This window comes from Gobio gobio, assembly GCF_949357685.1.
Source record: "Gobio gobio genome assembly, chromosome: 4".
NCBI lineage: Eukaryota > Metazoa > Chordata > Actinopteri > Cypriniformes > Gobionidae > Gobio > Gobio gobio.
Window position 1 is genome coordinate 1,177,532 of NC_137100.1, and position 12,230 is coordinate 1,189,761.

The following is a 12,230-nucleotide window of genomic DNA, read 5'->3' on the forward strand; positions in this document are numbered from 1 at the left end:
GAACTTTAGTAAATTATGGATCAGCGCTGACTCGAGACGCCAACAGAGTAGAACGATTCAGTCCGATTTGGTGAACTGATTCAACCGGTTCACTAAAAAGAACCGGTTCAAAAGAATGATTCGTTCGCGAACTGGACATCACTAGCAGAGACGAGAGATTGCTAACAGAGAGAACTTACAAAAACACTGACTCACAAGATAGAAAACACCGCTCTGTGTCGGGAGAGAGAGAAGCCGCAGCACGAATAATAAAGTTCTGTGTGAACTTGAATAATTAGCTACACATCAGAGATCACTGATCACAGATCAGAAGGAACTGAGCAAGACTTCTGTTCTCATTTATACATCCAAACACTGAGAAACTGCCAACTCGTTCACAAGCCATGATCTCTCCGGGACAAATATGGCGCTCGCATGGGCGTGGCAGATTCTCTGGGCGGAGGAAAGGGAGGAAACCTCTCCTGTTATGATGTCATAACAGGAAAATTCCAGATCAGCTCGTCTGGGCCGTCATTTTCTCAAAAATGAAAAGAAAGACAGCCACAACTCGCTTTACACCCATCAAAATTTCTAGCCACTTGGGGACAATATTCAGGCTAGGGGAACTCATATTAATGTCGAAAAACCTCATAAAATTAACATTTCATGCCATGGGACCTTTAACATGTTATCCTTCATTAACATGATGCTAGCATGAATTAGCATATTGTTAGCATGAATTAACATGTTCCTATAATTTTAACATGTTGTTAACATTAATTAGCATTCTACTAACATGATTTTCATGTTTATTCATGTTTAATGTTTTAACCAGTGGCGGCTGGTCAATAGAAATCCATCAAAATTCCAGAAATATACATGTATACAAAAATTATATAAAAATTAAATAGTTTACTCATACGACGTGCCGGCTGTTAGTAAGAGCCTCAGCATTTAATAAAAACTGGCTTTGATGGGTAAACTATTTCATATGTTCTTCAATATGTTTCATGCGTGAGGGACGCCGGACAAATGGACGTCTATCTGAGTCTAAAAATCTACGGCAGCATGTGACCTGAAGCTGGTCTCTGATTGGTTCTTAAAGATCCTCCTCCGGACGCAGGTCCCTGGCGAATCAGAATTGGATGTGTGTTATTGTATCCAATCTGATTGGTTCTCGTCACCTGTCATTCAACTTTCCGTTCTTTGCAACTAAAGCGAAAGTGCGCGGGCGACACAGTCACGCCGACTACGCCAAAACCTTATTAGGATGATCAGTTTCGTAGAGATGGATGACCGCAGTTAAACCAAATTCTTTTACAAGGCGTTCGTTGGAAGAAAACAAAGGATAAAGGATCCCGAACCAACGCGATTTACAGATCCAGATGTACTCGCTTCACACGCGTGTTATGAGAAACGTAAGGGCTGGCTGGATGTGTTGTTAGCAATGCCCTTTATTGCTTTCCCTGTCTTTTATTTCAAAGTGTCGATACTGAAGTTTTGTGGACAACAACGAGGGTAAGAGCCCTCAAATATCTGACTGAACTCTGCAAACGTCATGACACTGAGATGACGGACTTTAATCAGAGAGTCATTGAGAAATTTGCTGGCCAGAAAGAAAGGAGAGCAAAATGTATGTTCAAGTAGTCAACATAGTCTGTTGTTGCTGTTTTCTTTTTTGTTTTTCCTTTCCTCATTTAATTATATGTGGGAAATGAATGTGTAAAAAGATAAAAGTGAAGACACTGTTTTCTCTTTAATGCTTGAATTTAGTCAACATGCATCTTGATGACTCCCACTGGTGTTATTATTCCTGCTTTATTAGCTGTGCGATCTCTAGCGCCTCATCAGGAGCTGCTGTAGTCAACACACACACACTCAGAGTCTCTGTTCATTGGTCATCCACACACTCATGACACACACACACACACACTCAGAGTCTCTGTTCATTGGTCATCCACACACTCATGACACACACACACATGACACACACACACACACACTCAGGGTCTCTGTTCATTGGTCATCCACACACTCATGACACACACACTCATGACACACACACACACTCAGAGTCTCTGTTCATTGGTCATTCACACTCACATGACACACACACACACACACACACACTCAGAGTCTCTGTTCATTGGTCTTTGAACTCGGCGTCAAACATGATCTGCTGGATCTGCATTTTGGCCGCGGCTCTTTTCTGTGGCGTCAGTCTTTTGAGGGCCGGGACGTAACTCAAGAGGAACAGCTCGTCCTCATCGAACGCTCGCTGGGGTTTCCCGCAGCTCTTGAGCGGCTCTTTCTCCGGCGTGTGTGCGCTGATCTCGCTGGGGGAGGCCGAGGGCATGAGCGAGCCGGACGCCGGCGCCCCCTTCAGGCCCGGAGGCGGAGCGCAGACAGCGAGCGCCAGCGGCCTCATGTGCGGGAGCGGTTTGACGGGCGCGAGCTGAGGGACGATCAGGGGCAGGGGATTGAGCGGAGCCGCTCGGAGCGGAGGCTGGGCTTTGTGTTCCCGGCTGGACTCGTCCAGCGACTCCTCGGGCGATTCCTGAGCGCTTCCGTCCTCCAGATCCTCCAGAGCCGCGGCGTCACTGGGACGCTTCCTCTTCCTGATGTGAGCGTCCAGAAATGAGAGGCTTTCTCTGTGCGGCCAGTAATGCAGACGCCGGCCGCCTTCCTCCCTCTTCAGCTTGACCAGTCTCCGCTCGCGGATGTATCTGTCCCTGATGGTCTTCCATCTCCTCTTGCACTCCACCACTGCAGCAGAAACACACAGCGTTACACTCACACACACACACACACACATCATAAACACACAGCGTTACACTCACACACACACATCATAAACACACAGCGTTACACTCACACACACACATCATAAACACACAGCGCTACACTCACACACACACACTCTTGTGAACGAGCAGAGCTGGACACACACTTGTGAACGAGCAGAGCTGGACACACACTCTTGTGAATGAGCAGAGCTGGACACACACTCTTATGAACGAGCAGAGCTGGACACACTCTTGTGAACGAGCAGAGCTGGACACACACTCTTATGAACGAGCAGAGCTGGACACACTCTAGTGAATGAGCAGAGCTGGACACACACTCTAGTGAATGAGCAGAGCTGGACACACTCTTGTGAACGAGCAGAGCTGGACACACTCTTGTGAACGAGCAGAGCTGGACACACTCTTGTGAACGAGCAGAGCTGGACACACACTCTTGTGAACGAGCAGAGCTGGACACACTCTTGTGAACGAGCAGAGCTGGACACACACTCTTATGAACGAGCAGAGCTGGACACACTCTTGTGAACGAGCAGAGCTGGACACACACTCTTATGAACGAGCAGAGCTGGACACAATCTTGTGAACGAGCAGAGCTGGACACACACTCTTATGAACGAGCAGAGCTGGACACACTCTTGTGAACGAGCAGAGCTGGACACACACTCTTGTGAACGAGCAGAGCTGGACACACACTCTTGTGAACGAGCAGAGCTGGACACACTCTTGTGAACGAGCAGAGCTGGACACACACTCTTATGAACGAGCAGAGCTTGACACACACTCTTGTGAACGAGCAGAGCTGGACACACTCTTGTGAACGAGCGGAGCTGGACACACTCTTGTGAACGAGCAGAGCTGGACACACACTCTTGTGAACGAGCAGAGCTGGACACACTCTTGTGAACGAGCAGAGCTGGTCACACACTCTTATGAACGAGCAGAGCCGGACACACACTCTTGTGAACGAGCTGGACACACTCTTGTGAACGAGCTGGACACACTCTTGTGAACGAGCAGAGCTGGACACACACTCTTATGAACGAGCAGAGCCGGACACACACTCTTGTGAACGAGCAGAGCTGGACACACTCTTGTGAACGAGCAGAGCTGGACACACACTCTTATGAACGAGCAGAGCCGGACACACACTCTTGTGAACGAGCAGAGCTGGACACACACTCTTGTGAACGAGCAGAGCTGGACACACACTCTTGTGAACGAGCAGAGCTGGACACACTCTTGTGAACGAGCAGAGCTGGACACACACTCTTGTGAACGAGCAGGACACAGTCTTGTGAACGAGCTGGACACACTCTTGTGAACGAGCTGGACACACACTCTTGTGAACGAGCAGGACACACTCTTGTGAACGAGCTGGACACACTATTGTGAACTGAACGAGCTGGACACACACTCTTGTGAACGAGCTGGACACACACTCTTGTGAACGAGCTGGACACACACTCTTGTGAACGAGCAGAGTTGGACACACTCTTGTGAACGAGCAGAGCTGGACACACACTCTTGTGAACTAGCAGAGATGGACACACACTCTAGTGAACGAGCAGAGCTGGACACACACTCTTGTGAACGAGCAGAGCCGGACACACACTCTTGTGAACGAGCAGAGCCGGACACACACTCTTGTGAACGAGCAGAGCTGGACACACTCTTGTGAACGAGCAGAGCTGGACACACACTCTAGTGAACGAGCAGAGCTGGACACACACTCTAGTGAACGAGCAGAGCTGGACACACACTCTTGTGAACGAGCAGAGCTGGACACACTCTTGTGAACGAGCAGAGCTGGACACACTCTTGTGAACGAGCAGAGCTGGACACACACTCTAGTGAACGAGCAGAGCTGGACACACACTCTAGTGAACGAGCAGAGCTGGACACACACTCTTGTGAACGAGCAGAGCTGGACACACTCTTGTGAACGAGCAGAGCTGGACACACTCTTGTGAACGAGCAGAGCTGGACACACACTCTAGTGAACGAGCAGAGCTGGACACACACTCTAGTGAACGAGCAGAGCTGGACACACACTCTTGTGAACGAGCAGAGCCGGACACACACTCTTGTGAACGAGCAGAGCCGGACACACACTCTTGTGAACGAGCAGAGCTGGACACACTCTTGTGAACGAGCAGAGCTGGACACACACTCTTGTGAACGAGCAGAGCTGGACACACACTCTTGTGAACGAGCAGAGCTGGACACACTCTTGTGAACGAGCAGAGCCGGACACACACTCTTGTGAACGAGCAGAGCTGGACACACACTCTTGTGAACGAGCAGAGCTGGACACACACTCTTGTGAACGTGCAGAGCTGGACAAACTCTTGTGAATGAGCAGAGCTGGACACACACTCTTGTGAACGAGCAGAGCTGGACAAACTCTTGTGAATGAGCAGAGCTGGACACACACTCTTGTGAACGAGCAGAGCTGGACAAACTCTTGTGAATGAGCAGAGCTGGACACACACTCTTGTGAACGAGCAGAGCTGGACACACACTCTTGTGAACGTGCAGAGCTGGACAAACTCTTGTGAATGAGCAGAGCTGGACACACACTCTTGTGAACGTGCAGAGCTGGACAAACTCTTGTGAATGAGCAGAGCTGGACACACACTCTTGTGAACGAGCAGAGCTGGACACACACTCTTGTGAACGAGCAGAGCTGGACACACACTCTTGTGAACGAGCAGAGCTGGACACACACTCTTGTGAACGTGCAGAGCTGGACAAACTCTTGTGAATGAGCAGAGCTGGACACACACTCTTGTGAACGAGCAGAGCTGGACACACACTCTTGTGAACGAGCAGAGCTGGACACACACTCTTGTGAACGAGCAGAGCTGGACACACACTCTAGTGAACGAGCAGAGCCGGACACACACTCTTGTGAACGAGCAGAGCTGGACACACTCTTGTGAACGAGCAGAGCTGGACAAACTCTTGTGAATGAGCAGAGCTGGACACACACTCTTGTGAACGAGCAGAGCTGGACACACACTCTTGTGAACGAGCAGAGCTGGACACACTCTTGTGAACGAGCAGAGCTGGACAAACTCTTGTGAACGAGCAGAGCCGGACACACACTCTTGTGAACGAGCAGAGCTGGACACACACTCTTGTGAACGAGCAGAGCTGGACAAACTCTTGTGAATGAGCAGAGCTGGACACACACTCTTGTGAACGAGCAGAGCTGGACACACACTCTTGTGAACGTGCAGAGCTGGACAAACTCTTGTGAATGAGCAGAGCTGGACACACACTCTTGTGAACGAGCAGAGCTGGACACACACTCTTGTGAACGTGCAGAGCTGGACAAACTCTTGTGAATGAGCAGAGCTGGACACACACTCTTGTGAACGAGCAGAGCTGGACACACACTCTTGTGAACGAGCAGAGCTGGACACACACTCTAGTGAACGAGCAGAGCCGGACACACACTCTTGTGAACGAGCAGAGCTGGACACACTCTTGTGAACGAGCAGAGCTGGACACACTCTTGTGAACGAGCAGAGCTGGACACACACTCTTGTGAACGAGCAGAGCTGGACACACACTCTTGTGAACGAGCAGAGCCGGACACACACTCTTGTGAACGAGCAGAGCTGGACACACACTCTTGTGAACGAGCAGAGCTGGACACACACTCTTGTGAACGAGCAGAGCTGGACACACACTCTTGTGAACGAGCAGAGCTGGACACACACTCTTGTGAACGAGCAGAGCTGGACACACACTCTTGTGAACGAGCAGAGCTGGACACACACTCTTGTGAACGAGCAGAGCTGGACATTAAACACAATGGTCATGTGACGTTACACACACCAGCTGACCCGAAAACAGAAATATTAGCAGTTTTGAGAATATAATTTTTTCTGAATTGACTGAAAAAACCCCAAACGTTTCTGTGATATTGACGTGTTTCTGCTCAGTTTCTGATATGAAAAGATCAAATTCAGTTATTAATGATGCAGATGATCTACAGCAGATCCAGATGAGAATAAGAACCACACGCTAAAGTCGCATCGCTCGTGTTTTCTTCTCTATTGCGCCGCAGAAACGCGTCACGAACAACAGCAGATGTGGGCGGGGCTTGTGTTCTCCGGCGGGAACGGATTCATCATTTATAATAAATACTGCAATATTTCCCTGCACAGATAAGAATGGCCAGTTTTGATTTGATTTGATGGTGAGTTTAAGCGTCATAAAGAAAACACGTGCATCATATTCATCAGCCTGTGTATAATATGAAAATCATAAATCAGAACAAGCTTTATGGCCAAGTTTCCTCAGTAAATGTAAACACAAGACACATAATAATAAAGTTATAGAATAGAGATATGACACGTCGACTATAAGACACACACTGTGTATATTTATAGCAATATGATGTATATATTAGCGCAATAATAAGCCGCGTCGCGCGTTTTAATGTCATAAATCTTCATCATACAGTGAATCAGACGCGCGCGAGCCTCAAAGTTCCTCAGAAACAAACAGAAAGTCGCGCGCTTACAAACATCTGGACGGAGCGCGACCGGGAGCTGAAGAACGCGCGCTGAATGAATCCCTGTGAACTTCACTATAATGGCCATCACTTATACATCAAACCAGAACGCGCCTTTTATTGACCCAAACGCGCGCGTTCTGGTTTGACGCGTGTCTATCAGTGGATTTGCTGTAATATCACCAAGATCAACAACACACAAACACTTCTCAAAGTCAAACGCTAGACGAGCGCGCGGCCGAACGCGCGCGTAATGTTGACGCACTGACCGGAGAGCCCGACGGACGCGGCGACCTCCCTCCACGCGTTCACCCGCCGCTCTGAACTGCGGTAATCGTGCAGAGACACGTTGTAGAGCACCGGGTAAGCGTAGACGGTTTGGATCAGTTTCTCAGTCACGGCCATGAGTTTATTGAGACGCGTCGATCTGAACGCTCCCGGAATTGTTGCACAGACGCGTCAAAAGTGCGCGACACGCGCCTCTACAACGCAAGCGGGACGTCATGGCAGGGTTTTGGACCAATGAGATCTGACTGTGGGCGGGGCTACCCAGAGCGTCGCGTCACAGAGAGAAACACAAGCGTCAGACAAAAGGTCTTGAGCACAAGACAAGTTCAGTTTCTTTAATGTTCACGAATCAAAATGAGCTGGACTTGATTCACTCCACACACACACACACACACACACACACACACACACACACACACACACACACACACACACACACACACACACACACACACACACACACACACACACACACCTTTAAATTGCTTTCAAACTGTGATCCAATCGCTTGAGATGCGTGAGTCGCGCGTCTCTGACGCGCCTGTGCCATTCCGGAAATAGAACGCGTCTCCGCAGCAGCAGCGCGATGATAAACCCGATGGCTGAGAACGAGAAGCTCGTCCAGACCGTCTACACTTACCCGGTGCTCAACGTGTCGGTGACCGGTTACCGGCGCTCAGAGCGGAGGGTGGACGCGTGGAGGGAGGTCGCCGCGTCCGTCGGGCTCTCCGGTCAGTGCGCGCGCGCTTTACATCCACAATCTATAGATTCACTCACACACACACAGTTATTCACACAGAGGCTCTGGTGCTCTGTAATACTGTATCTGTGCAAAACAAATGTATTGCTTTAAACTTTATAAATTCCTATACACTGATTTGTATCTCAGCTCAAGGCTTTTCTCTAAAAAATTAAATAAAACCTTCCAAACCTGCTTACCATAATAAGTTATTATGGGTTTATTACAGTAGTGTTATTATTAATAACCCATACATACATGAGGAAAACAACTCATGATTTAAAGTCCCCATGAAATCAAAATGGACGTTTTTTTTGCCTTTTATTAGGAATTTGTTAGTCGTAATGTTAGCTATACACTCCAAAACGATCAGACTGTGCACTATATAGGGGACGATCAGACAGTGCACTATATAGGGGATAGGGGATGATCATACAGTGCATTATATAGGGGATAGGGAACGATCAGACAGTGTACTATATAGGGGATAGGGGATGATCAGGCAGTGCACTATATAGGGGATAGAGAATGATCAGACAGTGCACTATATAGGGGATAGGGAACGATCAGACTGTGCACTATATAGGGGATAGGGGATGATCAGACAGTGCACTATATAGGGGATAGAGAACGATCAGACAGTGCACTATATAGGGGATAGGGAACGATCAGACTGTGCACTATATAGGGGATAGGGGATGATCATACAGTGCATTATATAGGGGATAGGGAACGATCAGACAGTGTACTATATAGGGGATAGGGGATGATCAGATAGTGCACTATATAGGGGATGATCAGACAGTGCACTATATAGGGGATAGGGGATGATCATACAGTGCATTATATAGGGGATAGGGAACGATCAGACAGTGTACTATATAGGGGATAGGGGACGATCAGGCAGTGCACTATATAGGGGATAGAGAACGATCAGACAGTGCACTATATAGGGGATAGGGAACGATCAGACTGTGCACTATATAGGGGATAGGGGATGATCAGACAGTGCACTATATAGGGGATAGAGAACGATCAGACAGTGCACTATATAGGGGATAGGGAACGATCAGACTGTGCACTATATAGGGGATAGGGGATGATCATACAGTGCATTATATAGGGGATAGGGAACGATCAGACAGTGTACTATATAGGGGATAGGGGATGATCAGATAGTGCACTATATAGGGGATGATCAGACAGTGCACTATATAGGGGATAGGGGACGATCAGACAGTGCACTATATAGGGGATAGGGGATGATCATACAGTGCATTATATAGGGGATAGGGAACGATCAGACAGTGTACTATATAGGGGATAGGGGACGATCAGGCAGTGCACTATATAGGGGATAGGGAACGATCAGACAGTGCTCTATATAGGGGATAGGGAACGATCAGACAGTGCACTATATAGGGGATAGGGAACGATCAGACAGTGCACTATATAGGGGATAGGGAACGATCAGACAATGCACTATATAGGGGACGATCAGACTGTGCACTATATAGGGGACGAATAGACTGTGCACTATATAGGGGACGATCAGACTGTGCACTATATAGGGGACGATCAGACTGTGCACTATATAGGGGATAGGGAACGATCAGACAGTTTACTATATAGGGGATAGAGAACGATCAGACAGTGCACTATATAGGGGACAATCAGACTGTGCACTATATAGGGGATAAGGAACGATCAGACAGTGTACTATATAGGGGATAGGGGACGATCAGATAGTGCACTATATAGGGGATAGGGGACGATCAGGCAGTGCACTATATAGGGGATAGGGGATGATCATACAGTGCACTATATAGGGGATAGGGAACGATCAGACAGTGCACTATATAGGGGATAGGGAACGATCAGACAGTGCACTATATAGGGGATAGAGAACGATCAGACAGTGCACTATATAGGGGATAGGGAACGATCAGACTGTGCACTATATAGGGGATAGGGGATGATCATACAGTGCATTATATAGGGGATAGGGAACGATCAGACAGTGTACTATATAGGGGATAGGGGACGATCAGGCAGTGCACTATATAGGGGATAGAGAACGATCAGACAGTGCACTATATAGGGGATAGGGAACGATCAGACTGTGCACTATATAGGGGATAGGGGATGATCAGACAGTGCACTATATAGGGGATAGAGAACGATCAGACAGTGCACTATATAGGGGATAGGGAACGATCAGACTGTGCACTATATAGGGGATAGGGGATGATCATACAGTGCATTATATAGGGGATAGGGAACGATCAGACAGTGTACTATATAGGGGATAGGGGATGATCAGATAGTGCACTATATAGGGGATGATCAGACAGTGCACTATATAGGGGATAGGGGACGATCAGACAGTGCACTATATAGGGGATAGGGGACGATCAGACAGTGCTCTATATAGGGGATAGGGGACAATCAGACAGTGCACTATATAGGGTATAGGGAATGATCAGACAGTGCACTATATAGGGGATAGAGAACGATCAGACAGTGCACTATATAGGGTATAGGGAATGATCATACAGTGCTCTATATAGGGGACGATCAGACTGTGCACTATATAGGGTATAGGGAATGATCAGACAGTGCACTATATAGGGGACGATCAGACTGTGCACTATATAGGGTATAGGGAATGATCATACAGTGCTCTATATAGGGGACGATCAGACTGTGCACTATATAGGGTATAGGGAATGATCAGACAGTGCACTATATAGGGTTCCATTAAGGTGAATGAAGTCTGGTTTTGTTAGTGTCGGCGGACGCTGAGAGACAGGATAGCGCTGTGCAGATCATGTGATCGAGTCCAGCGCTTAAACATCATTGTAAAAAATGTGCCTGTGTTTTTGTGCATATAATGCATGTTTTCTCATAATTAATAGCTGATTTCAGGGCAGGCCTATTATGAATATTGTTTGAAGAATAAATCATGGAAGTTGTTCTTCCCTGCAGTGGTGCAGTGCAAGCTGAAGAGGGAGGAAGGCGGCCGGCGTCTGCATTACTGGCCGCACAGAGAAAGCCTCTCGTTTCTGGACGCTCACATCAGGAAGAGGAAGCGTCCCAGTGACGCCGCGGCTCTGGAGGATCTGGAGGAGCAAACACACATGAGAACAAACGCCTCGGCCTCCCCCAGCGAGATCAGCGCACACACGCCGGAGAAAGAGCCGCTCAAGAGCTGCGGGAAACCCCAGCGAGCGTTCGATGAGGACGAGCTGTTCCTCTTGAGTTACGTCCCGGCCCTCAAAAGACTGACGCCACAGAAAAGAGCCGCGGCCAAAATGCAGATCCAGCAGATCATGTTTGACGCCGAGTTCAAAGACCAATGAACAGAGACTCTGAGTGTGTGTGTCATTCATGCATGTTATGTCAAAGATGCTTTATTTCTATCAATTGAAACAACTTAGGCCTCCAAGTAAGAGTTTTATGTGTTGCTTTTCTCTTTTATCTGAAGGTTTTGATGTTTTTGTGTGTGTAAAATGGCACATTTGCAAGCAAATCGGTTGATGAATGGCGATGGCTTCTCTTAGATCATTAGTCATTACCCAGCTGTTTATCTTGTGAACTCATATCCTTTATACTACTGAAATAAAACCAGATTTAAATAGTTTTGGATGAATATTGTATTTACTCAATTAAATTAAGTTGTTTGAACAATGAACCCTGACAGTGGCCGTTCTATCATATTTGACATCACCAATGAAATCCGACGACATCTGTCTCATATATTTAGTTTCTCATGTCACCGGTGCAGTCATCAGGACACGGGAGCGGCATTCCAAAATCAAATACTTTCCTACTATATGTGAAATGTACGCCAAAATAGTATTATGTCCGAATACTGGATGGCCTGAAG

General features: G+C 47.7%; 2 protein-coding genes across 2 annotated transcripts; one reads left to right on the top strand and one right to left on the bottom strand.

Moving 5' to 3' along the window:
* Positions 1-1,712: 1,712 nt before the first annotated feature.
* Positions 1,713-7,790, bottom strand: LOC307125625 (uncharacterized protein). The gene is made up of 2 exons (XM_079815629.1): positions 7,584-7,790; positions 1,713-2,745 (listed from the first exon to the last, which is right to left on the bottom strand). Exons 1-2 carry the CDS (start codon positions 7,717-7,719, stop codon positions 2,123-2,125), a joined length of 759 nt encoding a protein of 252 aa, XP_079671755.1. The 5' UTR covers positions 7,720-7,790; the 3' UTR covers positions 1,713-2,122.
* Positions 7,791-8,156: 366 nt separating this feature from the next.
* LOC307124808 (uncharacterized protein) lies at positions 8,157-11,976 on the top strand. Its single transcript, XM_079814256.1, has 2 exons — positions 8,157-8,333; positions 11,330-11,976. Exons 1-2 carry the CDS (start codon positions 8,189-8,191, stop codon positions 11,701-11,703), a joined length of 519 nt encoding a protein of 172 aa, XP_079670382.1. The 5' UTR covers positions 8,157-8,188; the 3' UTR covers positions 11,704-11,976.
* Positions 11,977-12,230: the final 254 nt, after the last annotated feature.